A 27,997-nucleotide genomic window follows, 5' to 3' on the forward strand; every position below is an offset into this window, starting at 1 on the left:
ATTTCTTACTCTCCTTGGATGTGGTTAATCTATTTTGTACTAAACTTCAGTCTTTGTGCTTTTCCATCCTAGAACCTCCATTTGATTGTTTCATGGGGTCCCCTTCTCTGTCTGTTGCATCATGCTGGTCATCGGCATCTGTACCTGTGTTCACGACCCCATCATGTCTGGGTTACCCAGGACTCTGTTCAGCTGCCCGCACTCTGGGAGTAATCGGTGGTTTTTGACCGAATGCTGGACCCTGTGCTGCAGAAACCTGCGGACACAGTGGAGGGCCTTTCGCTCTGAGGTCTACTTGGAACAAGGGCCGATCATCTTGAGTTGTTCTGACGGCAGGTCTTTGTCAGGTCTACTCCATGTCCAGTCCCCTCACTCTTGACCTCTGCAGGAGTTCCAGCTTCAATCTCAGGGAACGTACCGGGCCCTTGAATTTCACTCTTGTCTTGATACTAGGGGACTGCTTGGAAGCTCGTCAGCTGCTCAGCCTCTTAGCTGCCGGTCTGTACTCACCTCACCTTGGTGCCTCGGTCAGGCTAAGAGACTGCGCTGAGGGACGAACAGACCAGCTAAGTGGAGTCACAGTGCTGCACGTGCCTTCTCTCTGGCCCCTCGAGTGCTGGCAGGTCCAGAAGCCCTGAACTCCCGTGTCTGTCTCACCAGCCCCGTGAAATCACTGAACTGCTGAGTCTCGGTGGCCACCTAACCCCAACCTCACTGTCACGTCGTACCTGACCGGCACGTCGGCTGCGAGCTTCATAGTCTCATTCTGTGCATAAACCCACAACGTGTGTCCTTCAGTTGGATCTGATTCCATAAACCTGTGCTGTACGTTCGGCTGATAGTCAAGGTACTGTGTGTGCAGAGACCTTAATTACAAACGAACAGGGTGGACTTCCTTGCCTTTGTTGAGACAAAGGGAGGACAATAAAAACCTCTAAGGAAAGGTGAGGTGACAAAGAAAACCCAAGGGTGATTCCGGAGTGGACGGTTCTCATCCAACCAGCTGTGTGGCTTCAGCCTGAGACACAACAAGCAGAAGCATCTTCTCCAAATCTCAGCAAACCCCCCACGTGCATGGAGGAGGGTGTGTGGGGGGGACAAGGACGCCTGCAGTCACCAGGCGACCCGCCCCCAGGAGCCCCAAAAGCCCCCAGTCAGCCTGACTGCTCCACGTCTCCTAAGCTCGGGGAGGGTCCCCCCAAAACCCGACAGTCTTTCACAGAGCAGCTCCTACCAGGACTCTCGTCCGGAGAAACCCTTCCCGCGAAGCCCAAGCCGGCTCCCAGGTCAGAAAGTCTCAGGCAGCTGCTCTCGGGCCCACGAGATGCTGTCACTTCTGGGAAGCTGTGCAGCAGAGGAACCTGCTTCAGATTTCTGACTGGATGGATTTTTACCTGAAATTAAACGCACACATCAGGAGTTCCTGTCGTGGCTCAGTGGTTAATGACTCCAACTAGGAACAATGAGGTTGCAGGTTCGATCCCTGGCCTCGCTCAGTGATGCTGTGAGCTGTGGTGTAGGTTGCAGATGTGGCTCAGATCCCCCGTTGCTGTGGCTGTGGTGTAGGCTGGCGGTTACAGCTCCGATTAGATCCCTGGCCTGGGAACTTCCATATACTGTGGGTGCAGCCCTAGAAAATGACAAAAAAAAAAAAAAAAAAAAATACCCAACCTCCCGAGAAGCTCTGACTTCGCCAGGGGTTCACCTCTGCAGCCTTGAGACCCTTTTATTCTAGAGGGACCCGGCGCCCAGAGAGGTCAGTGTGGGATCAGGACACGAGAAGCCTGTTTCACACAGGCCCCCGGGGGGGAATCCTGCCAGCTGTGCACCGAACACCACACAGGGTCTAACGCCTTGGTCTCACTGACGGAAGAATTCCTATCCTGAAGCACCTTGAATCAAACTTCCGAACCTGGTGAGTGAACCCCCTCTCCTTAGACAACTCAAGAGAGAACCAGAGTTCCCTGGTGGCTCAGCAGGTTAAGAGTCGGGCGTTGTCACTGCCGTGGCCCCTTGACAGCTGCGGTGCGTGTTCGATCCCTGGCTCAGGAACTTCCCAATGCCACGAGTATGGCTAAAAACAAACAAAGAACCAATACATCTGAAAGATAATTGCTTTTAATTTTATAAGTTTTCACTTATGCAACATGATAAAGGCAGATTTATGTGACCTGATATGACATTTTTACAAAAAATGTCCCCCCAACATCTGGTCAATAGTATACAAATATTTACAATGAAAAAATAGGCAAAGGAAAAAGAGAATCTTCATTATTCAAGTCAGCTGCTCTCCAACGCTTATCAGAATTTTGAAAATAAAATACTTCATCAGCTTTCTAGTCATTCATATTTACATGCTGATTCAGCTGATGGTTCAAGAAATCCAGGCTTCAGGATGTTTTGTTCTATGTCACACCTGCTCTTTTTCTACACTATTTTCCAAGTGATCTAAGAGAGTAAATTAAATATAAAAATGTAAACTTTGAAGGAAGAGAAAAAAAGATAAACGTGAAAATGCACTGAGATAGAAAGGTCCTTACAGAGGTTAATATTTTACACTAAAAAACAAAATAAAATGCTCTATATAATAGTTTTCTTAGTAGGGACATTCAGTTTCCATTTCATTTATTATATTAACAAAACGTATCTCTAAAGAGGATGTTAAAAAAATAGCACTGACATTTACCATCTTAACTGATGAATGAATATCCATCGCCCTAATTTTCTCTAAAAGAAATGAAGATTTTTTAAAAAGTGGCAAATATATCGTGGACGGCTTAAGAAGCCTCAACAAAGTGTGGAATATTTTAAATACGAAGACTTTAAAAATAAATCTGAATAGTGCAGCCAGCCTGTCTAGCGCAGTGATGTTGCAGACACCTTCACCTCCGACGTGGACAAGCCGTCTGGCCCCGCGGCAGATCCGAGGCAGGGCTGCGTGGCCGCGGGAGGAGGCGGGCGGGCGCCTCACGTGTGGGAGCTGCGGCGGCCTCTGGTGCCCAGGGACACGCGCAGCCGGGGCTCCCGTGCCCGGTAGTGCTCGTTGAAGTCCAGCCTGAAGCTCAGGAAGCGCAGGCTCTCGTCGGAGCTGGTCGTCAGTGACACCAGGAACTGCTGCACGACGCCCTGGGGTGCACAGTGCACAGCTCAGGCCCCCGCCCGGGCGGGGGGGCGGGCAGGGGTCACAGGCACCGGCTCACAGGATCCCCCCAAGAAAGAGGACTCCCAGCCAACCCTCCCGCTTTGCCTCAGGCCCTGCGAGAGGGAGGGAAGCAGCAAAGGCCCTGAAGGGAGGCCACCCGCCCCGACTCTGGACAGCCGGCCGCGCGTGGGCCTCACCCTGACGCAGTCACCAACCCAGGCTGGGCCACAGACAGGCGGGGTACGGCCGGGCCCGGGGCGGCCAGCTGCGGTCGCCTCCCCAGAGCGGCAGGGGCAGCTGTGTCCCCTCATCAGGGGAGTGGTGACAAGTGTCACTCAAACTTCAATACAAGATCCCCAGCTGCTTAGTGGGACACAGCCTGTCCCCACCCGGTCCCCGCCTGTCTCACGCAGCCAGACCTCGTGTGCTCAGGGAAGCCCTCAAAGAAGCTCCCATCTGCACTGAGGTCACCCAACACGCCCTCACCCACCGCCCCCCGCAAATGCGAAGGGCTGCCCCTGTCCTCTCCTGCTCCCGGGGGAGCTCCTGGGAGCTGGTGCGTGTGGGGACAAAGGGACCTGACCGCAGGAACCGTACACTGAGCAAGTATGCTGCGTGCGCGTGGGCGTGTGACACTACCACTGTCTCTCTAGGGACGGAAGGCTCAGGACAAAGTCCCTAAGAGCTTTCTCATGAGGGTGAAGCCGAGACACGCTGATCAGTGACGCCCCGGCCACGAGGCACGAGGAGCATGTCTCCCGGAGGGTTTGGGACCCGTGTCCACTCTCAGGCAGCAAAGGACGAGCAGCTGACAAGACCCTCATGTGCCAGCCTCCAACACAGAGGACAGAAAGGCCCTTTCTGCTCAAGAAAAGAAAGCTGAATGCTGCTGATTTACACGAGAAGACTCTAATTTGCATCAAACTGGGATTATATTGATTAAGATGATTTTTTAAAAGCTGTAAAACCACATGCTTTCCACTGGAAGACTGTGGCGTCACTGTCCTTCAGAAATGAGCACATGTCACATTCTCAGTTACCGACTCCGCCTGTGCAGCTGTGCCACTGTCTCAACGGGAGGGGACCAGCCGCTGGGGACCGATCACTGGCCCCTGGGGACTGATCACTGGAACTGACCCCTGAGGACGGACCACTGGGGACTGACCACTGACCCCTGAGGACGAACCACTGACCCCTGGGGACTGATCACCAGAACTGACCCCTGAGGACGGACCACTGGGGACCGACCACTGACCCCTGGGGACTGATCACCAGAACTGACCCCTGAGGACGGACCACTGGGGACTGACCACTGGGTTTCCATTTTTAAGAAACAGGATCACAGGGCGTATATATGACCTGGGTCGTGATGGTGTTTAACCATCAAAGCACCAGTCCAATAGAGGTATTTCTGCACGGAACATAAACCAGTCTTACCACCATTTGTGAGACATGTTTGCAACAAAAATACAACCGCAGGCCAAGGCCACAGTGAGCCCACTTACAAAAGGGACAGGTTTACCACTCAGTTACGCTGAAGAAAAATTAAGACGTGTGAGGACCCTGGGAAGCAAACTGGACACCTAGGGAACTGGGCCGTGGTGCTTCACTTAACGTTCTGTGCCAGTGAATGATACACTGGCACAAAACACAGTGCGAAAGGTGTGAGGTCTTGATCTAGTTGGTTACTGGCAACTGGATGGGAAAACTCTTCTTCATCAATCTTTTCATCCAGTTGCCGTCACTAGACTCACCTTGAGAAACAGAATCAGAAACCAAGCCCTCAAAGAGAAAAGCAGAGCACGCGGGCTCTGCCTCCAGCAGCTGGAGGCCCGTCCATCCCACTGGGTGCCAGGCTGCCCGGGCGTCTCAGCCCCTGCGGCCTCCCCGCCCAGCCCCAGAGCGTCTGCAGGGTGCGTGGCAGCCTCGCCAGGGCTCACAGAAGTCCGGAGCTGTGCCCGCCAGAGCAGCCAGACCCCTGTCTCCAGGAAGGGTCACAGCCGGACAGACTGAACAGCGCCTCCGACAGCAGGGGTCGGGGGCGGGAGGGCCCGGGGTTCGCGGACACGCACCTGGTAGAAATGTGTCAGGATGCGCAGCTGGGAGCACATTTTAGGGATGGATTCCTGGAACTCCTGCACCCGCCTCTTCTCCTGCTCTTCCTCGGCAGCGCTCACTCCCCACTGGCCCTGCAGGGTCAGGAGGGACAGTCACCATTCACATGGGAGGCAGGTGCGGGAGGGGCCACGCTGGACGCCAGGAGTGGGGGTACGGGTCTCACGCCCTGTGCGCTGCTGGAAACTTCTCTGACGCCAAATGGTTCTCTGGCTTACTTTCTTCAATGAATAACGTACCTGGAAATGTTTCGTGTCTGTACACGCACACACACAACCCCCTCGTCGCTATTAATGACGTGCGTAGTTTGAAGTTTCACGTTCGTTAACACCTAACAATTTAGATGGTTTGTCACAAGCTCCCCAATCTTGTGCTATCACAAAATGCTGTACGAAACAGCGTGTGCCTTCCTGTCATTTGTACCTGTTTTGACAGACAGGGTCCCTCAAAGTGGAAGCAGCCAGTGCAAAGCACTGCACCCTTAAGCCCCGCGCTAACGCGCCACGTGAACGGGAACGCGGCGTCCCGCTGCCCCGCGGCGCGTGGCCTGCAGGACCGTCCCCACCACGGCCGGATCCGACCCCGTGCTGTCGGCAGCCCAGGCTGGGACGAGCAGGGGAGCCCATCAGCTGACACTCTAAGTTACGCACACAGACCCCTGCAACCCGTGCCTTCCCGAATACACCTCGGTCCTGCGGAACTGGGCTTTTAAGGCGGTGAGATGCTCCCACCCGTGTTTTCTGTAACCGTTTTTCCATCAACATTCATCAGCCACCTCAGGTGACAGGTATTTTCGCCCTTGGCATCAAGGTCATGATGTTGCTGAGCGGCATCCAGCTGGAGGAGCTCGCGGGGCGCCCGCGCTCAGGGCCCGGGAGCACTTCCGGCGCCGTCCCCGGGTCCTTTCCAGGCGGCGCGGGCGTGAATAAGCACCTGCACTTCTTGTCCGCGTGGTCCGCTTAGAGCCTGCTCTCTGTGCTGGGCCGATGCTGACAATCTCTAGAAAACCCCTGGCCGCCTTCCGGGCGCGGGCTGTTCTCGGAAGGGAGCCAGGCCGCAGGCGGTGCTCCCTCGCTTCCCGGGTGCGGCTGCGCCCACGACCTCACAGGTGACGTAGCAGCTCGTCCCCCACGCGGTGCCCGGGTTCTTCCCCGCCTCCTCCAGGCCACACGGCTGCCCTCCCCACGCCCGCAGCGCCATCCAGCTGGGGACTCGCCTTCTCGCCGCTTGTACTGTCAGCACGAGGGTCTTGCATTTTCACAACCACGTCTTCGGGCCTCCGTGTCTGAGGCGCTGGTCCCCCTACAGTGGTCACCCACATTTCCACAGCCGCGTCACCCAGGCCCCGCGCGGTCAGGTCCTCGGTGTGACACTCACTCTCTGTCACAAGCTGACCCTGCCTCTTTGTGAACCCCTGGCCCTCAAGAGAAACCTGGTTTCCTTTGAAGAATTCCACTGCCTCGTCCTCTGTCCCAGTCATCTCTGCCAGCCCAGAGCCTCCCGACCAGCTGGCCTGGACGCGCCCCCGGTCCCTCATTAACGGGTGAGCGGGCCACGCACCAGAGAAGTCCCCTTCGACACGGCGGGTGGATGGAGCCTGGTCACCTCCATCGTGGGACAGATGTGTCGCCGTACTTCTGCTCACTTGAAGGCACTCGTGCTTCGCCCCACGGCCTGAGCCATTTCCGATGAGCCAGGAGTGTGTATCTGTTGCAGCGGGTACCTTTAAAACCAGACCTCACACAGCAGCTCGTGTGTGTCCCGTCACTCAGTCGGCACCAACCACGGGGCTGAGCCGCGGTGTCCTCCACCCTGCTGGTCTCTCCCATCTGCGCCTTTTTTCCTTGCTTTTTAGGGCTGCGCCCACGGCATATGGACGTTCCCGGGCTAGGAGTTGAATCAGAGCTGCAGCTGCCGGCCTGCACCACCGCTCACAGCAACACCAGACTGGAGCCGAGTCTGCGACCTACACCACCGCTCATGGCATCGCTGGATCCTTAACCAGCTGAGCGAGGCCAGGGATTGAGCCCACACTGCACTCACTGCTGCCGTGCCACGACGGGAGCCCAGCCTGCACCTTTTAATGTGCGTGTGCCTGCTGGACTTGCTCGGTCGCCTCGGAAACTGTCTTGTGATGCTGGGTTTTAAAAGACGAGGAAATTAGAAAGCTTGTGTTGCTTCCTCTCTCTTTTCCCAACTTTCCTCCTTTTTTAAACAGTTTTAAATACTTTACTGCAGCACAGGACACATGCAAGAGGACGCAGCCCGGGAGCCCCCGCCCGATGCAGCCTGAGTCTGAGCAGGCCTCCCACGGCCTCCACCCCCAACAGGCGCCGGGCCAGTGCTCCGAACACAGCGGCTGCGCCAGCTCCTCCAGCCGCGGGCAGCACAGGGCTTGGCTTCACATCCTCGCCCACACCCGCTCTTGTCTGTTTTGAGAGTTTTCTGCGGGGTGGGGTGCGTATTGCGGGGGCTCCAGTCTCTGTTCACCTGACGACACAAGCCCGAGGCCTATCTCCAGTGGGGCGTCTTTCCGACTCACACGCCGGCCAACGGTCACTCAGGCCCCACGAGCACCTCCTCCCGGGCTCCAGGCTGGCTTCCTCCCTCCTGAGGTGTGTCTGATAAACGGATTTTACCAACTGTGACCAACGGTTCCTCTCAGATCCTTCTGTGATCATGCCTCGCGTCCTGAGAGCTTGGGCTGTCCTGTCTCCTTCCGAAAGCTCGAGTGCTGGACTCCTCTGCCCGCCCAGCTGTGTGTGTGTGTGTGTGTGTGTGCGTGTGGCTGAGGCAGGGTCAAGACCTTCACGAGCCTCCGAGAGGTCAAGTCACCAAAGGCACAGAGCCAGCAGCAAAGGCTTCCCCAGGCCAGGCCAGGAGGCTCCAAGGGCATTGCCCATCCTCGCATCTTGAGTCACGGACCCCTGAAGACACAGCGAGCACTCCATGCGGCGTGAGCCCCGCGGATTAGTGACCCTCCAGCACGGACCGTGTGGGGATGCTCAAGATACCCCTGATCAAGAGGCAGTTACTGAAAGATCTGTGCCACCTCCAAGAATAAGCGTCTTGAGGAGTTCCCATCATGGCACAGTGGTTAACGAATCCGACTAGGAACCATGAGGTTGCGGGTTCGATCCCTGGCCTTGCTCAGTGGGTTAAGGATCCGGCGTTGCCGTGAGCTGTGGTGTAGGTCGCAGACAAGGCTCAGATCCCACGTTGCTGTGGCTCTGGTGTAGGCCAGTGGCTAGAGCTCCGATTAGACCCTTAGCCTGGGAACCTCCATATGCCGCGGGAGCGGCCCTAGAAAAAAAGCAAAAAGACAAAGAAAAAAAGCAAAAAGACCAAAAAAAAAAAAAAAAGCAGCAGCATCTTGAACAAGCAAGCCATTGCCGCTACATATCAGATACAAGAAATCCCACAGAAAGCGAAACTCATTCAATAAGTCTTCGTCCTCCAAGGTCACAAAGGACATAACCCGTCCCCACATGTAGACGTGTGTCTGCCAGCTGCAGAGAGAGCCCTGCGGCTCAGGGCACCACCCAGCCGAGACAGCAGCACCACCCAGCCAAGCAGAGCAGCCAGGAGGCCTGCTTCCCCGTGAGCAGAGCCTTTGATGGGGACACGCCCTGCAAAGCAGCCCCACTGGCTCAGGACCCTGGGCAGAGGCGACCACAGCCGCAGCCTCAGGAGCGCTCCAGCAGAGGCGTTTCGGCCGCACTGCAGGTACTGCGGCGACAGTTCTTTATCTGAACCGACACGCTCGCCGGCTCCCACACCGCACGCACCTCAGCTTCACGCTGCTTCTTCTTCTCCTCAAACTGCAGGCGTCGTTGCAGCTCCTCCAGGGCGGCCCTGTAAATGGCATCCTGAGTATTCTGCAGCTCGATGATCTGATCGAACACAGCTCGGAGCTGGTTTAAAAGCGCCTGACGAGAGAAGACAAGTGTTTTCTTTTAAAGGAAAAAAAAAAAAAAAAAACGTTTGGAGCCCCAACACGCTCGTTACAAAGTTTTTCAAATAAAATATGGAAGTTGGTGAAAAGACAGTGCAAACAAGCCATGGGCGCCCACTCCCGAGGTGCTCTGCAGCTGCGGGCGGGTCCCTATCCGACCCCGAGCCGGGTCCCAGAGCAGCCCGCAGCTCCCCTAACTCCACAGCCTGGCCGAGCCCTGCTGGCCGGCCGGCCTGCTCAGATATGTCCCCTGGTGAAGAGACAGTGACACTGGGCTCAGCTCCCGTTTACTAAGCTGAAGCAGCACGTTAATGGCTGAGCTAAGGCTGACTCTCAAGTGAGGCAAAACTGAAACTACGCCCTGCCAGATGCCCTCCCGAACAACCTAATTCAAGAGGACACAGCTACTCCCAAACGAGCAGGGCACGCTCTCCCCACGGAGCACTCGGCCACGCGGAGCTGCTCCCCGAGGCGGCCGGGCTCAGCAAGCAGCGCGCACGCCCAGCACCGCCCGCTCCTGGAGGTCTTGGTCGTAACGAAAACGCGAAACAACAAATGGACACAGACTCGTTTTTTGTTTTAATAAGGATTTACTTCCTCTAATTTCTTTCTTTACTGTAGTCAAATAAAAAGGTACTGTTTTTGCAGCATCCTTTCCCCTCTGGGGTGGGTGATTCAGGGCTGTTTACTTCAAGCTGAGGGTGCCGTGTGGCTGTTCCCGGCAGGCTGTCCCCACGGGGCCACTGCAGAAGTGCCTTCTGTGCTGACATTGCTTTGCAGCAATTTACGGAGTGACTCAGAATCTTCCTCAACAACGCACAAACAAAAGTTACAAACACACACACACACACACCTGCCACAACCTCCAACTTCAAAGTTACGTGTATTGAACGGCTTGTTTTTCTTACTAAATGACAAAATAAAGATGCTTAAGTCATCAATGACAGATTGCTTTGTTTTATATATTGGCTTCCTCAACAAAAAACCTCCACTGATTCTTTTAAACAAATCATCAAAGCGAAAGGAAAACTGTCAGCAAAGAGGTCATTTCAGAAAAGCTCGCTGAGCCTTCGGCAAACAGCTCCCACCACGAATTCAGCCGGGACCACCTCACGTGTAAAGGCCCTGCTATCCCAAGAAGAGGCTGTCACGGTGACAAGGTGTGTGCCCGATGCTCTTCGCACCCACAGAAACCCTTGGCGGCAGGGGAGGCGGCCACCGCGCTTGTGGACATGCAACCGCTGTGGTTGGGGCCGGGGCTCCTGCCCGCCTCACCCAGATTAGCCTCGGCGCAGGTACAACCCACGGCGGTGCACGGCTTCTGAAAAGCACTCAGTCTAACAATTGCAAGCCGCCCTGTGAAACACCCAGAATGACTGAATCATGTACCAACAGCAGCAGAAACTCGCCCCAGGCGCGGTGACGGACGGCTGACCACCAGCCCCAGTTCGCGCTCCACAATTGGGGCAGAGTGAGTGGGAATTGCGCCTTCCGACCAGGAGAACACGGGCCAAGAGGGGCAGAGACACGAGGGGCAGCCGGGCCTGGAGCCCCTGCTGCCACATGGACCCTATCCTGGAGCCCCTGCTGCCACATGGACCCTGTCCCTGTGCCCTGTAGCCGGGCTGAACATAACCTGCCGCCAGCAGACACCTCGGAGGAGCCACGTATGATGTTGGCCTGAGACGGACCAGGTCTAGTGACAGAGGCCTAGAGACAAGTCCCTCGTGACCGTCAGAGTTTCCAGTCCCGCCTGCGCCACCATCTCACGATGTGCCCACCACACGTGCCTACCACTCTCTACACAGAAGCGCCTCTGACCGAGCGCGTCTACACGGAAGCACCCATGAAGGCAAATTCTTCATGGTGCAACCGGCAGATCGAAACACCAGTTTCCCAGCCACAGGTGGCAACCGGATATGCTGAAGGATCAGATGAAACGAAAGCCCTGGCGCAGCGCGGGGCCCCAGGAGGCCCTGGGAGGGAGCGGGCTTCTGCGGGAAGAGGCCTCCCCAGGCCTGACGGCACACACGTGACATCAGACACGCACGTGAAACTCGTCTCCGCTTCACGTTTGTCTCAGGGAAGGCAAAGCGCGCTGGTCCCTCAGGCCTCTGAACAAGACGCAGCTCGGGAGGACCCGCCACGCGGATCGTACGCGAATCACGCAGCTTTCGGCCCCGGGAAGGAGGCCGCGGCCAAGGCGGCCGAGCGAGAGGGACGCGCACACTGGCCGGGCAAGAGCGTGTGGCCCCGGCTCCGGAGGCTGGTCCCCGTGCTGCCTGGCGAGTTTATGTGGGTCAGATGTCCCCCCGCCCCAGCAGCACACGGGGAAGGGACCACAACCCGTGGTGGGGAGGTGGGCGCAGTAACCGCAGCCTGCGCGTCCCACGCCTGGTCAAGGGCGTCCTTGGCTCGGCACGACCACACCGCGCAGTCCTGATGCGACATCACACCACTGGTCAGACACCCGCCCGCCTGCCCGCCTGCCCGCCCGCCGCGTATGCACGTCCCAGGAAGCCAAGGACCGAGCCCCGGGGCGCGTGCCTCACCCGGGAGTCGCTGTCCAGCAGGCAGCGGGAGATGACAGTGCCCAGGAAGGCCTCGTGCGCGGCGATGATGTGGTCCAGGTCCTGCGCCCGCTGCACTCTGTTCCACAGCTCGTCCCAGGAGCACTCGAGCACCTGCGGACACAAGCAGACCAGCGGGGTGGCGCCGAGCCGGGCAGCGCCTTCCACGGGACGCGCCACCTCCCAGGCCCGGGCGGCGAGGCCGTACCTCGAAGGTCACGTAATACTGCATCTGGTGGATGAAATGGACCATCTCGGACGCCAGGATGTGGCAGTGGTGCAGCACCCCGGAGAACTCTGCAAGAGAACAGGCTGTCACAGGCCGACCACGGACGCTGCCACAGCACGGCGCCGTCCCAGCCACCTGCACCTGCCGCGCAACAAGCCACTCGCGTCAACTCCTGAGCCCTTCAAGCAGGAAGCAGCTTCCCCTGCAATTTCTGCGCAATGTAAACAAGGATGTAGCTACCTCATCGTGTAGGGGTGTATTACTGCACAGAATAAGAGGATCTAAAACGAAACAGCATGAAACAAAAGAACTGGGTTTGAAAATTAACTAGGAAATTTTTGTTTTATACTAAGTATGCAGTATCTTGAATGAATATCAGCTCAATTTTACGGTTTCTTTACAATCAGTCGGTCTGCATGCTGTGCATGAAGCATTTACTATTTCCTCGCTCTCTGGAGACAAAAATGACATTTCCTTAAGGACCAAATGTGCCCTTGTCGCTTGAGAAACATGACCTTGGAGGGGAAGCAGGGCGCAGACTCTGCTTCTATTCTGTACGAGACCATAAACCCACCAAAGGCTTGAAGGTCTCACCACAGAGCAGCCATTCTCTGCCCGGACTTTTCGCTTTTGTAGGAAGACTCCACTGGGCTGTTTAAGGAACGCAGGGCCCGCGAGGGTTCAGTCGGGACGGGTCCCTCAGAGGAGTGACTACAAGCGGACTTAGCACGGGTCAGACGTGCCTTATTGCACTAGGGCTCCGAGGGCCTTTAAGCAGCTACCCAGAGAAACCGCCTGCTGCTGTGCGAAGTCCTTCCTGACCCTTCCTCAAAGAGGAGGGACAACGTGAGAGACACGAGCGGGTGTGACAGGGCAACCGGGACGCGAATGCCTCCCGCAAGCGAGCACCAAGGGACGCCGCCGGCCGCTGCCCGGCCTGGCCCCGCCCCGGCCCGCCCCGCGCTCACCGGGCATGCTCCTCAGGAGCCGGGCGTTGCACATGTGCCCCTTGCGGATGTCCGTGAGGATGTACTCCACCCGCTTGGCCCGCCACAGGAAGTTGAAGGCCCTCAGGTAGTGGCTCATACACTCCCGGGTGAACACCTGCGGGCAGAGGACACCGGCCGCTTCGTCTCTGTGACGCGACGGCCCTCCCAGGGCAGGGCTCGAGCTCTTTGTCTCAACAAAAAGCCAGAGAACACACAGCCAGCCCTGAGGCGCTCCGAGGCGCCCGGGAGCAGCCAGCGCGTCCCTTGGGAAGAACCACCACACAACAGCTGCCTCGGCACCTGTGTCGGTGGCGCGTCAGGCAAACAAGCCCACGGGACAGGAGGGAGAGGGTTTCACACCAGACGGCAGATGCAGAGAGAGGCCTGGCGTGTCACCGCTAGAGAACGGCGCCGGGGGCTTTTAAACCCAGCCCAGGCCTAGCCTCCAACGTGGCGCCCCCTCGCAGCGTGTGTGCTGTGTGTCCTGGCCCGGCCCACGCGGGGTCACGGGAGGTGGCCCGAGCAGCTGCCCTCTGGAAAGAGGCTGCACCTGCTGCCAAGTTTCACACCCAGGCTGAGCCCTGGGGGCGGTCCAGGCCCACCTCCCTCCCTCGTACAGCAGCCAAGTCCCGGAATAAAAACACCGGAGGCACGGTTCGACGGGAGCGGCAGGTCCACGCGCACCGTCTTCTGGCCCAAGTCCATCCCGCGCACACAGGCGACAGGGGCCTTCTGTGCCTTTCCGCAGGGACGAGGGAGCTCAGCCGGGGCACATCCACCCTGCCTGCAGCTCCGGGCAGAGACGCGGCCACACGGCTGCCAGGCTTCACCATGCGGCATGGGCAGCTCCGCCCGGGGTCAGGGGCTTGGCGCTGCCCTGCCGCCTTTTCTAAGTGACCCTGCTGGGCTGCCCCTTGGCCTCCAGGTCAGAGGTCACAGTGCAGCCTGTGTGCAACCCGCCTAACTCGCCTCCTTTCTCATCCTGGCACCACTGCCCAGCTGGAAGGACCCAGAGGTGCTCGGCGCTAAGTGACGGCCCCACGGCCCTGGCCGGGGGCGGGAAGCTGCTCAGAGGGGCTCCCGAACCAAATACACGTGTTCTGGGGATGACCCTTTCGCGCTCCTGCCCATGGCCCGTGCTCCGAACATTCTCGCGGTCGGGGCCATGAAGGGCCCCAGCCCACACGACGCCACACAGGGCGCTTCGCTGGACAGACAGCGTCCTCCAGGGCCCTCTGACCGCCCAGCTCCCGGAGCACATCCATGGCCTGGGCGCAGGAATCCAGTGTGAGGGCGCTTCCTGAGAACTAGGAGCTGCGGGGCGTCCCAGGCGCCGCGCTCACACAGCAAACAGTCTCTCAGCTCGTCACGTGCCGCGGGACAAAGTGCACAGGGACACGCGGCCAACAGGACAGACATCAAACAAGCAAAGACGAATGTGGACGTGACCAAAAACGGAACCTGAGGGCAGTCGTGCATTTAAATCTGGGAGCCTTGATCCGGGAAAATCTCAACACTGGCAAAATCTAACAGCACAGCAGGGGCGCAGGGCGACAGCAGCAGAGCGCGGCTTGGGCGACACCCTCCCGCGGGAGAGGCCGCGACGGCCAGGGACGCAGACGCTGCGAGACCCGCTAAGGAGACCTTTCAGAGCCAAACGACGCTGCTTAAATGCCGAACCACGTCTGTACCACCTAAATACTAAAATATGTTTCCAAGAATGAAAAACTGCATGTCCTTCTTCAACATTTCAGATAAGAAACGACCGAAATGAATTTAAAGAGGTATCCTGGTGAAGGAGAGCCGCTCGAGTCTGAATAAGGCAAAACGGAGCAGCGGAGAGGGCACTTCAACCGCAGACACACACGCATGTCGCTGCTGCTCCGCCTCCGACGATCTGGCGACCGTTGCAGGAAACGGCGCTGTGCTTCACGCGCGGCACAAGCACCCGAACAACGGCACCGCGCTCTTCCCTCGGTGCGGACGAATACGAACGTCGGATCTCGTCTGAGTAGTAAAAACACGACTCCCTGAAACACACTCTATAGTTCCTCTCAAATGATCCCGACTTCACCGCTGGAGACTAAGGATAATGGAACAAAACGAATAAGCCACTTGCTAAGGACGCGCTGAAACCTAGGACAGAACGAAGGGTACTTTCGAGAATTCTCAAATACTAGAGCAGCCCGGTCCTCAGGGGCGACGGTTTAAGACACACGCGCAGTTCTGGCGGGAGGACCCCTTCGGTGGGGTCCCAGATTCGGTGACCCTCTCTCTAAGTCCTTAGAGAAGAAAGCAATTCTAACACGACGGGACGCCCAGCGGTCTACACGGCTGCGCTCTACACGGCCACGAGATGCCCAGCAGGTCTTACCGTTGCGATGGGGCCATCGACGTGGTAGTCCAGGCTGAAAACATCCCAGCCAGTGTCACCCGGAGAGACCTAGGAGCAAAAACAGACAAACAACTGCAGGCCTTCCGGCCAGAGTCACACCTACTGCCGCTGGACACGCCGAATCCTCCAAGAGCCCAGCTCGGAAAAGCCACTCGGCCGCGCTGAGCATGAGCCGCGTGAGCTGCGTGAGGGCGAGGACAGGGCCCTCCCACCCGCTCCTGTCCCGCATCCCCGCACGACGACGGGCACGGCAGGTGCTCTGCGGGCTCTCAGGAGTGGGGGCTTATTTCTGAATGAGGACTGTAAGGTCACCTTTTTCTAAAAATGACAAAAACCCACTGCCTTATATATTCCTAATCCTTAAAAGTAAACATTTTTAAAACCCACAGGTTCTGCTAAGGTGCCTGATCACAACGAAGCTCCCTGTACAGTAAGATACTGAAAAAGCCCTCTTCTACCAAACTGAAACGGAGACACTATTCGTGATAAAGGCCCATCGTGCCCGCGCCCGCACTGCTGCCTTCAGCGGCAGCTGTGGTCACTGGGTGCCCACGAGGGCCTCACCCTGGGACCAGAGCCGCGTGTCCTCGGTCCGCAGCCCTGTGCGTCCGTCTGTCAGGTGAGCGCCTGGAGGCGCAGGGGCCTGTCTGGGCAGGGACTCAAACGAGGGGTGTCCAGGGCCTCCCCCAGACCAGACCAGCGGAGCCTAAGTCACGAGCCTACGTGAGCGAGACGCCGCAGACCCCGCTCTCGGGTGGACTCAGCGGCGGTACCTCCAGCAGCCGGACGTCCAGCCTTTTGAGGATTTCAGGGCTGTCAAACTGGGCGTTGGTGGCTCGGACAGCCGTTTCAAGGATACCCGTCAGGTTGTGTTGATACAAAGTCGTCGCTGGACGGACAAGTTCTGGTCTAAATTTTTGTAAAAAATTCAAGTGTTACTTGAATTATCAATGAACTTTGTAAAAACGTAAAATCATAAAGATCAAGTTACAAAAACTAAGAAGTGAACCAACATGGTAACAAAAGTCTCACAGATGAACTAATCAATTGATCATCAAATATTTGGGGGAGTAAAACATTCCTTTAAAATCTAAAATTAATTTTTATTCAACTTAAAAATACGTGGGAGTTCCCCTGTGGCTCAGCAGTAACGAACCCAACTAGTGTCCACGAGGAAGCCGATTCGACGCCTGGCCTCGCTCAGTGGGTTAAGGATGCAGCGTTGCCGTGAGCTGTGGTGTAGGTCTCAGACGCAGCTTGGACCCCACGTGGCTGTGGCTCTGGTGTAGGCCAGAAGCCGCAGCTCCAATCTGACCCCTAGCCTGGGAGCTTCCGTGTGCCGCAGGTGCGGCCCTAAAGAGCAAAATAAGATAAAATGTAAAAAAAAATACCTAACTGCACCACACACGTTAACAGATCGAGTCTGCAAACTCAAAGCTGGCCCAGGCAGCCGGAACTGTGCCATTCCCACGCAGCCCCAACGGGAGGAGAGACCCGTATCAGATGAAGACGCCTGGCGTGTGGTCGTCAGCGTCTAAAGGCTGAAAACGACCGCCTTGCCGGCCAGCCTTTCAGCTTTCCCACGTGTGCGCTATCATTCCGGTGACCGAGCGCTGAGGGAATCGAGACCACAGCCCTCATCCAGGAGCAGAGAAACTGCCAAACGCAGCCTTCAGGGCAGAAAAACGCTGCGTGGCAACAGGTCAAAAAGGGCCCAGGACATCAGTGCCACGCGAACGAGCCCGAGGGAGCTAGAGACAGCATCCCCCCAAGACGAGAAACGCCGAACGCGTCTCTGAGAGAGAAACTCTGCGTGTAAGGAGCTCTGTCAGCGCCCCCTGAGGCAGACACAGCTAAGCCAGCTCAATGCCCCGGTCCTCCGAACGCTCAAGACACGCCTGCTCACCGCCGCCTGCACACCTGCTGCTGCAGAGCCACACGCGGGCTCCCTCCGCAGCCCTGCGTGCCACCTGAAGGACACGGCCCCCAACACGCAGCACCCCCCCATCCAAAGGCACAGACTCGGCCCAGCGCCCGACTGCCCGGCGAGCCCCTTCCTCACCCGAGCCTCAGCAAGAATAAGCACAAGGCCCCCGTTTAGCAGCTCAGACGCTCTCTCACGAGCTGAGTCGTCAGACAAGGTTCCCCACGAGCACGCGGCAGGGCAGTCACCGCTCTGCGTGCCCCCAAACTAGACGATCTTCCATACTGAAGACTGACTCCCGGCTGGGGTGGGACCCCAGGCACTTACAGGCCTGCAAGGGGTTCTCAGAGCGGAGGCCTCACGCCGGCAGCACGGCCTTCAGCCGGGCCTGGGGAACACTCCCTGCTCCGCCCAGACCTCGGGAGCCAGGCTCTGGGGGGCCAGCAGTCCACGTCCACGAGCCCGAGAGGGGTCCCAATACGCGGAGTGTGGGGACCGCAGGCCTGAAAGGCTTCACGCGGGCCTGAGGTGTCCTACAGGGACCGCCAGAGAGTCCTGGCTCCACGGCCACGTGCGCCTGGAGCCCAGGGCGCCGCCCGAGGGCTTGTCCCGGTGGGCTGGGGACACACGCGCGCCCTGGAGCCACAGAAAGCACCGCAGCATCTGCTCGGATGGGGGGGGGTTCGGTTTTCTGCAGAAATGACATAAACTAAAACACGGAAGAGAAAGTTCCATTCTAAAACGTATGTTTTATTCTTCAGAGCTTTTCAAACTGCAGCTAAGCTCCCTGTGACCACGCCCTGAGCCCCTCGCACACCCCATCCGCACAAAGCCTCAGGGGAAGAAACCTAAAACGGCAGAACTAAAAGGACTTCAGGTGACGACGTGACAGTTTTCTCTCTTCAGACTTTATCTTACCAATGTTCTATAGAGATTCAACAGATTCCCTCTAATGCCATCTGTTCTCTTTGAGAAAGACCGTGAGACCCCGGATGGTACTGAAATCTACGGCACATTCACCAGAAGCCCGCCCCTTACTTGAGCAGGTCCATCAGGTGCCTGATGAAGTCCCCTTGGCCGAGAAGCAGGTACCGCCGCATGGCCTGCATGTGGTCCAGCAAGCTGTACTTTTTATTGAGAACATCCAGGAGGTACTTGCTGGTCTCAAAATAAGCCGCATCAATTTTCCCCTGAAATGCATTTTCCAAGTCTGTGAATAAATCTGCAGCTGTAAAGAACAAAAGGGAAGAGCACACGCACATCTGTAATTCGTACTTCCCCGGGAGAAGCCAGCTCAAGGCTCGCTCGCAGAGCCGGTCCCCACGCACCGCATGGCCGGCATCAAGGGCGTGGTCAGGAGGGCAAGGTCAAGGCCGAGCCCGAGCTCTGCGCGCCCAGAGCGCCTCGTCCTTCCCCTCGCCTCTCCCACCGCTTCCCACCAAGCGGGCTGCGCCGCTCGCTCCTCTCCGCCTACACACTCTCCGTCCCGAGAGCAGGAGCTCAGGACACGCAGCACCTCCCTACAGCCTCGGCGCCTACACACAGAAACCTGGATGAGCAGACGACAATGGAGCCGAGACTGGAAAGCTGCCCCGCCCCATCGGTCAGCCGCGCACAGAACGCAGGAAGTCACCGAGGACGGGGCGGGCGGCAAAGGGGCAGCTGGGGGCGGCTTTAGTAAAGCCGGGGAAACCACAGAAGGGCCCAGGCAGACAGCGGTCGAGCGCAGCATTCTGACTTCACAAAGGCTGTGACTCCTTGCTGATTTCTAGGCAAGCCCCGAGCTCATCAGCAAGTCTCCATTTCCTCACTTCGCCATGGTCACTGCATCACGGAAAGTGACACAAGTCACCAAGGAGAGTAAAGTAGCTGCACGCAGTCCCACACGGACTGTCAACGCTATACAGCAAAGTGTACAAAGTGACAGATGTTTCACACGTGTCACACGGTGTGTTAAGGTATCCGGATAATAATTCCGAACATCTGTCAATATTACTGAACAAAAAATACTTCAAGCAGTACATACGTCACCGTCACCACCACCGCCACCACCACCGCCACCACCACCGTCACCATCACTGTCACATCATCACCGTCACCACCATCACCGTCACCACCACCATCACCGTCACATCATCACTGTCGTCACATCATCACTGTCACCACCACCACCACCATCACCACCACCACCGTCACCACCACCACCGTCACCATCACTGTCACATCATCACCGTCACCACCATCACCGTCACCACCACCATCACCGTCACCATCACTGTCACTGTCACATCATCACTGTTGTCACCGCCACCACCACCGTCACCACACTGTCACCGTCAACCACCACCACCATCACCACCACCACCGCCACCACACTGTCACTGTCACCACCACCCTCATCATACCATCCTGGGGTGATTCTGCAGACTTGGTCACAGCTATCATCTTTGTAGTGGGCGTCTGGTCATGACAGACCTGGTGCAGGAAATTTATTGATTTTCCTATCAAAAGGACCTTAAAAAAAGGAAAATATCCTAGGGTTACCTTTACACAAAATTAAAACGATCAAGCACCCAAGTCCTACAAATCCTAAGCAGCAACTTTGTCTACTGATTAAAGACCAAACAGCAAGAACACGTGAGATAGAACCGAGTCAATTCCACACAACATGGCTATTAGCAGTTGTCGCCACGTCGCTGTGGGCAATGGGAACGTACTTCGCCTCTGGAAGTAACCCTCAAAGGCAACCGAACGCGGACCTGCGGCAGGCCCGGGACCCGCCTACCTTCCTGCACTGGTCCATGGTCATGAACGAGGGAATCATGGGCTTCCGCAGGGCGTACTTGTCGTGCCACAGCCGGTCCGCCTTGACCGCCGGGTCCGATGCCACGAAAAACTGACCACAGGAGAGAGGAGCGTTAGGAAGGGATATTTACGGGAGCTCCCGTCATGGCTCAGCGATAAAGGAATCCACCTAGGAAGCATGAGGTTGCGGGTTCCGTCCCTGGCCTCGCTCCGAGGGTTAAGGATCCGGCGTTGCTGTGACTGTGGTGTAGTCGCAGACGCAGCTCGGCTCGGATCTGGAGTTGCTGGGGCTCTGGTGTAGGCCGGTGGCTACAGCTCCCATTAGACCCCGAGCCTGGGAACCTCCATATGCTGCGGGTGCGGCCTTAGAGAAAGGCAAAAAAAAAGGGGGGGGGGATATTTACGGCAGGGCAGGAGCTGACAGCAGCGTCCGAGAGCAAGTAACTCTGGAAGGTAAAACCCTCCAGCCAGAGGGGACTCTGCGTTTACGCCGCACAGCTGGTTCCAGAGGCATTTTGGACAGGTCGCTCTCAAGTGGAACCACGTATTCCGCACTTTTTAGAACCGAAATAAAATGAAATTAAGCTAAGCTCCTCCCGGAAGACACTCGGTCGTCCCTGCTGTCACCGTCCCGGCCTCTGCTGCGCACAGCTCTGGCAGCCTAACCCCAGCGGCCGCCCTGACCTCAGGACCAGCAGGCTTCAGGGCTGTGCCAAGCAGCAGCCCAAGCCCGCCCGTGCCCTGCCCTCCGCGGCGGCCAGCCGAGCCTCCTGCAGCGCCTGTCCTGGCCGGCCGGCCCCGTCCACCCTGAGGCGCGGAGGGAGCGACCTTCGCACGGAGGCCATCCCCGAGACCACCCGCACTGTGCTCAGAGGCACCCCGTCCACTGCCACCCCCTCCGACCCCGCCCGGAAGGGACTGGCAGCGCTAAGGAGAAAATGAGTTTCTAGTTCATTTGCTACCGCAAAGAAGCCACCTCCCTCTGCAGCCAAATGTCCTAACAGACTCGTGCTTTTATTTCTACAAACTCAATTTCTAATATCAGACCTGCTGAGTCAAAGAAATTTTTCATTTTTACAAACAGGGCCTGATTTCCCTTCCAAGTGGCCCCGTGGACTGCCACTCCCCCGGCAGCGTCTCGGCTGCTGCATCCTTGCTCCGTTCAGATTCTGCCAATCAGGCAAAATCATGGTCGCTTGTCCTGTTGTTTTACTGACAACAAAGGACACTGGCACATTTTCCTAACGCTGATTGCCGCTTGATTTTCTCCTCCTGTGAATTGTCTTTTCATCTTCATCCCATCCTGCTATTGTCTGCTCTCATCCACATGCAGAGGCTCTTTGTTACGGAGGGTAGGGCCATGGGGGAATCCTCACGTGTTGCAGTTTCCTGAGTTATCCGCGGGCCCCTGTTCGCAGAGACAGCCGTGTTTCCGTCCTGTCCTGTCGGGCTTGGCTCTGGCTATCCTGTCTTCCTACGAGTTCCCCATCCCGTTGCAGCAACAGTCTCCACAATTTTTACGAAGCGCACTAGGCCTCTGTACCCGCGGCGGGTGGAGCCCAAGGATGCAGCGGGGGCGCCACACCGTTTTACGTGAGAGGTTTTCGGGTCCACCAGTGCTGGCCTATGCGAGGGTCCTGGAGACAAGGGACAGCTGTGGTTCCACTGCGTTGTTTTCATCCCTCGGACCTTCGCCCTCCAGAGCGTGCCAGGCACACAGCAGGCACAGGGCGCCTCCTTCTCCTTCCCTACTGGCAGCCAGCACTCCGAATTTAACACGCCAGCCTCTCCTCTGAGCTAAGGGTTATCTGTTCATAGCTTTAGGGTTAGGGTTAATTTTCCCCTGTGTTTATATGCTCAGAAATGTTTTCATTGCACAAATATTTATAAACCTGAAAAAATACTGTTCAAAGAACTGAGTAATTCAAGCCAAGGAGTGAAGGTATGATATAGTGAGAGTTTTTTTAGAAACATCATTGTCCCAAGGCAACCATCTAAAAGCGACTGTTTCTTCTGTTCACAATGATCTACTCCTGAGGGTAATAAGCATATGAGGAAACAGCATTTCTACCGGCGTCAAGGTCTCCTGGCCGACCCTGCAGGTCGGGGCTCGACGACAGCCAGGCAGGAACCTGCACAGAGGCAGCATCTCCAGGACCGCGAGGACGGGCTCACCACACTTGGTTCCGGCTCCGATTCTCTTTAGGTAACAATGCAAATGATCAAAATACCTACGGATCTTTCTTTTTTAGACTTTTTGACTTACATTCCCTTTCTAACTTTAAACACATAAAGACTGCTTTGAGGAAGTGAACACAGCACATGACGAGGCTGTCACTCTAGCATGGACGTAAACCAGCCCTGATGGAAATTAGCGCCACGAGCCTGCCAAGAATCACGCGGAAGGTCCCTCACTCACACGACGCCCACTCCACAGCTCGCCAGGCAGCAGCTCCGGTTATCTACCCGCTACTCACGTCCACAGAAGAGCTGGTTTCCACAGACCGCACACTAATTTATGCTGATATTTGGAATGCAGCCGGATTTCTATCAGTATGAGCAAGAAAATTTAATTTACTTAATATCAAAAACTCAGGCATTCAGTGACCTTTAGAAGTTATGGCAGGGTCCCTGCGAGGCAAAGCAGCATGCAGTCACCCTGCTACCAAACATCTAGAAGCGACACCAAGAGGCCTGAGCACACATTATAATATGCAATTAATCTTGCGAGAAATACAGTAACAGAGGAAACGAACCAAAGTCAGAACACAACTGCAAACGCTTTTATCTTATCGACGCATTTTCCACTCCAGGCTCTCTAGTTTTCAGCATGTGTCAAACACAGAGAGAAGTGAGGCGGAAAAACAAAGCATAGTTGAACCGTGATTTCGCGCTGAGCATTGGATCAAGGGCCTCTGACCAAAACCAGAAACGAAGAGGGTAATTTCCTTAGCAAGCGACTTGTTGTCTAAGAACCAGATCCATTAATTCGGACCACAAAGGACCCCACCTTCCACGGGTCAACAGGCAGGCCACCCCCAAGAGAGCCCACCCCGGCCACACCTACAGGAGCCGGAGGCCCTGGACCAGAGGAAGGCGAGAGGGAGCTGGCTGGGCAGCCGGCCAGACGGCAGGTCTCCGGGGCAGGCACGGAAGACAGGTAAACTTTTAAATCCAGTGATTCCTGGCCTACGGGTAAAAGGGACGACACAGCAGGAGTGCTGAGTGGTCCACAGAGACATACTCCATCTTGTTCCATGAGCCGGTTTTGACAGTGTGCGTTTCAACAAACTCGCTCAGGTTTTATTTACCTGGACGCGTCTTGGCGCCTCCCTTGCCGTTTCTCAGGGAGAGTTTCTGCAGGAGGCAGCCGTCCTGAACCAGCCTCGGCCTCTGGCCTCCACGGTCTTGCTCAGAGATCAGCTGCCACCCCAACAGGGCCCCCTGTCCTGAGGCGCTCGCGAGGGTGCGAGTCCCAGGGGCTTCTGCGAGTGCCTCCCACGGCACCTTGGCCCTGTGGGTGAAGGTTTCCGTCGATTCTGAGCACCACGGGTCTCTCTGGCTCTTTGCACGTTCCTTCTTCTTCTTTCTGAGCCTCACTCGGGATAATCTCGACTGATTTATTTTCAACTTGCTGATTTTCTTCTTCATGCTCAAATCTGCTGTTGAGCCCCACTGGTGACTTTCTCCATTCAGTTACTGTATTTTTCAACTCCAGAATTCCTATTTAATTAATTTTTACTATTTGTTTATTCATGGTTTGTGGTTTTTGATTATAGATAGTAGCATTCTTTATGTCGATATTTAATGAGTTATTACGAGGCTCTTGTACAGCAATTTAGAATAAACCATACACTTGAAACATGATTTTATAACCAAGTTCTAACTCAATACACAGATGGAGGAAAAATTAACCTACATGGGAAATGAAGAGACAAAATTTCACAAATTTTTAATTATTTAAGGATCAAACACAATGTACAATGGTCTAAACAACAAATTCTTTTTTTTTTTGTTTTTTTGCCTTTTCGAGGGCCGCTTCCCGCGGCATATGGAGGTTCCCAGGCTAGGGGTCTAATTGGAGCTGTAGCCGCCGGCCTACGCCAGAGCCACAGCAACACCAGATCCGAGCTGTGTCTGCGACCTACACCACAGGTCATGGCAACGCCGGATCCTTATCCCACTGAGCAAGGCCAGGGATCAAACCAGCAACCTCATGGTTCCTAGTCCGACTCGTTAACCACTGCGCCACGACGGGCACTCCTAACACCAAATTCTTGTTCCTACAGCAAAGTAAAGAGAACCTCCCCAAAACTAATCAAAGACTTACAATGAATACTTCAGTATTTAGGGTTCGGCAGGAAACAGAGGAGTCAAAGCACAACACAAATAAGGGAAAGGCACGAACACCCCAGGGACAGACGCTTGGGGCCGCTGGATTCCCGAGCTTTCCCAGTGCTCTTAATCACAAACCAACAGCAGCCCGCATCCTGCAAGCCTACTGTCTGTCGGACTCACCCTCACACACACCAGCTCCCACCACACACCACACACGCGGAAGGTGACGGGGAGGCTGAGCCCCACACTCCGCCCCACAGAGGGAAACACGTCACAACAGGACACACTGACGCGGCCGAGCCCCTGCCACAGCCAAACACGGCAGCCTGGGGCAAAGACCTGAATAATTAATAAAGGATTAATTCCAGCTTCATCAACCGTAATGGTTTTTGAGGTAAACCAGTGAAGCAAACAAGAGCATCTGGGGCACAGAGGACTCTCCGAGCAAAACTGGCAAACCGCAAATAACAAATCTTGAACTTCCTGAGGTCCTGCCCAAACCCAGAACCTCGGTGTGAGTATCAGTGAACACAAACCTTCAAGAAAAATGGTTATTGTGAAGGAGATCCAGCTTCCCACTAACCAACTGCAGCTCTGACCACGGGGCAGCTGGCAGGACATGCAGGGCACGGAAACGCAGCGTGGGGCATCCCTGCCAGGAGACGTGCCACGGGGGAACAGTCACGAGAGCAACCTGGAGCCCGCCGGCGTCCCAGCCGTGCCTCACCTCGTGGTAGGTGTCCTCCAGCTCCCCGTCGTAGATCCAGCGGTACAGAAAGCTGAGGACGGGGTGTGACACCAGGCTGAGGATGTGCTGCACCAGCGACCGCGCGTACGGGTCCCCCGTCTTGGTGTAGGCGTGGACGGCGGAGGCCAGCTCGCCCCCCTTCCTTCCTAGGGACACAGGAAACACCCACGCTAAGAGTCACAGCAGGAACCAGGAACGGTACACCCACCCACAGAGCCACGACACAGAGACCTGGTGCCATCTGGACCTAGAAGCAGCTGCCAGCACATCGCGGCCCGGGGGCCGAGGGGCCAGAGCCTCCCGGGCTCCACACGCGCCAGAGCCCTTCCCCGGCACGACCACAGCGGAGAACCTGCCTTGGGAGAAGGTCTAGAGCAGGACTTGGCACCTGCTCTGACCGAGACGCACGCTCTTTAGACTCAGACTCGACACTGCGCTCTACCGCACAAAGCAGCAGGGGTAGAAGATGGACATTTGCAAAACCATACTCACGCCTGAGTATTTTCCTCCTGTTTTTTTTTTTTTTGGTATAATATGCTGATCTCAACTTGCTAAAATGATGTCATAACCCATGAACTGGTGGCACCTGCAGTGTGGCTCCGTGAGAACAGTGCCCAGAGTCCCAGGAGCACAGCCCAGCAGAAAGGGCTGTGAGTGGCCAAAACCAAAGTCGAGGCACACTGAGAATTTCCCAAGTGGGAAAAATCCAGGGTTTTACGAGACTGAGGGAAGATTTTAAGGATCTGCTCTGAGTAAGACCCTCTGCGCGTGTGCACACAAAGCGACAGAGCCAGGCGGCAGGTCACGACAAGCGTGTGAAGGCACAGAGCAGGGATGCCGGAGTCCAGGCTGGGGGCCAGGGGACACCGAAAGAGATGGGGCTGGGACGAAGGCAGAGGCGGGGCCTGCTGGTAGACGGGGAGCGCTGGGATTTATTCATTGTACTCGACTGATTTCCTTCAGAGGTAAGGCTGCCAGCCACGGTGAACGTGGCAGTTAGTCCTGCTGAGTTGTGGCTGGGGAACTGCCCCGAGGGGGAGGGGGCAGGGAGAGCAGAGGGCAGGCAGAGCACCGGCTCCCGAGTCTCATCTGGTCCTAACGGCCCTGGAGGTAGAGACTCTTAGTGTCCCTGTGTTAACTGATGAGACAAGGAAGTATAAACAGTGAGGAAAATGTCAAGAAGGCAACTAGAGATACAGACAAAAAGACCAGAAGAGGCCCAACCCACGGGCAAAGACGGGAGGCTGTCGCACAGCTGGTGCCCCACGTGGACCGCACTCCGGAGGAGCGAAACCCCAGGAAAGGCTGCTCATTGAGATGAGACAAAGGAACACAAACCAACAGCCCTAACGAGGCCCAAAACTACCCCCCGCCCTCCTCCCTCAGCTCAGGAGATCCTGAGCCTCCACAGGCGTGAACGCTGGGCCCTGCCGGCAACAGGCATTTTCCCCGCAAGGTCACGTCTACTCATTTGCATTTAATCGGCACACTTCTGGCTGTTAAGCATACAAAAGAGCGGGCTACCCCCTAAAACCCGCTGTGAAGTAAGGCAGAAGGACCTTGGCAGTGGTCCACCAGGGCTGCTAAGGTCTTCAGCCTCATCTTGGGGTCATACGTCCAAACCAGGAGGCGCCGCAGCGTCAGGCTGCTCTCGAGGCCCAAATTCACCCCCTGGTCGTCCTCTAACTGCAGCTGAAAATCAGGAGAGAGAACGAGTAAGCGCAGGTCACCACATACGTTACCCCCTCACTCCGTGCAGACCCGGGGAAGGGATTATTCCCATAAAAACGCAACAGACATGCCCTCCGAGATGACAGCTCAGGCCGCAGGTGACCTGCTGGCGCCAGGCCACCCGGGACCCTCGCGGCCCGTCCTTGCACGTATCGCCGGGTCCTGCTCCCTAAAAGCGAGGGCGGAAGCATCCGCTCGCGCAGCGCGGGGGGCGCTGGGCAGCTCCACGCCGGCGGGTGCTCACCTGGGAGTGCAGGACGGAGAGCAGGCGGTAGTACTCCCTGAGCTCCTGGTGCAGCGCCGCGCAGAAGCTCTGCGGGGGAGGGGGGAGGAGGCGCGTGAAGGCCGGACCCGAGTCCCGCACCCTGCACGCTCGCAGCAACGCACGGGAGCCGCGCGGGGCGCGCCACGAGCCCGAGGTCGCGGGTCCCTCGGGATTGGACTCCGCTTCTGGCCTCGGTCTTCGGGCGGGGCCACCACCACGCCGCCGTCCGGAGGGAGGGCGGGGCGAGGAGGAATCGGGTTCCACACAGCGAAGGCGCGTTGCCTTCAGCGAGGGCTGCGGGGCCGCATCCTTGTAAATCAAGTCGAGGCGACCCGCAGCACTGGGCGGGTCAGTTCCCCGCGGGCAGCACAGCGATTTGCTTCTGCACATACACGCATGCACTGCGGCTTATTCTTTTGGATTCTTTGGCGTGATAGGTTATTAGGAGATGCTGGGCCCCAGTTCCCTGTGCTGCACAGGAGGTCCTTGTTGTTTACCTGTTTTATGTACAGTCATGTGACTCTATTAATCCCCAAATCCTAATCTAACTCCCCCCTCGTGTGGCAACCGTAAATTTGTTTTCTGTCTGCAGGGAACAGGTTTTATCCTCTGCAGGTTCTGCCTGTCACGGGCTTTCGTGGAAACCAAAGCTTCCCCCTGAATGTCTCTGTCCCGGCTTACACCCGGAGTTCACTCCAGAAAATTCCGGTCACCAGAGTGTGAAGCTCCTTCCTACAGCTCTTGATGTGAGACCTCGGAATTTAAGAATGGAAACGTACAAGGCAGTTTTC

The 27,997-nt window shown here is 56.6% G+C and overlaps 1 protein-coding gene across 1 annotated transcript in view; it reads right to left on the reverse strand.

Moving 5' to 3' along the window:
• The window catches only part of TUBGCP3 (tubulin gamma complex associated protein 3), a 41,528-nt gene continuing 15,631 nt past the window's right edge, over positions 2,101 to 27,997 (reverse strand). Inside the window, exons 9-22 of the mRNA XM_001928111.4 lie at positions 27,186 to 27,254; positions 26,770 to 26,902; positions 25,190 to 25,356; positions 20,105 to 20,215; positions 19,725 to 19,833; positions 18,358 to 18,547; positions 16,169 to 16,304; positions 15,375 to 15,443; positions 12,980 to 13,115; positions 11,991 to 12,079; positions 11,765 to 11,896; positions 9,046 to 9,186; positions 5,215 to 5,331; positions 2,101 to 3,126 (exon numbers count right to left, since the gene is read on the reverse strand). Coding sequence (XP_001928146.1) covers positions 2,968 to 3,126; positions 5,215 to 5,331; positions 9,046 to 9,186; positions 11,765 to 11,896; positions 11,991 to 12,079; positions 12,980 to 13,115; positions 15,375 to 15,443; positions 16,169 to 16,304; positions 18,358 to 18,547; positions 19,725 to 19,833; positions 20,105 to 20,215; positions 25,190 to 25,356; positions 26,770 to 26,902; positions 27,186 to 27,254 — 1,758 coding nt within the window. The 3' untranslated portion in view covers positions 2,101 to 2,967. The remainder of the gene's footprint in view (positions 3,127 to 5,214; positions 5,332 to 9,045; positions 9,187 to 11,764; positions 11,897 to 11,990; positions 12,080 to 12,979; positions 13,116 to 15,374; positions 15,444 to 16,168; positions 16,305 to 18,357; positions 18,548 to 19,724; positions 19,834 to 20,104; positions 20,216 to 25,189; positions 25,357 to 26,769; positions 26,903 to 27,185; positions 27,255 to 27,997) is intronic.

The sequence above is a fragment of the Sus scrofa genome, chromosome 11 (genome assembly GCF_000003025.6).
Source record: "Sus scrofa isolate TJ Tabasco breed Duroc chromosome 11, Sscrofa11.1, whole genome shotgun sequence".
NCBI classification, from domain to species: Eukaryota; Metazoa; Chordata; class Mammalia; order Artiodactyla; family Suidae; genus Sus; species Sus scrofa.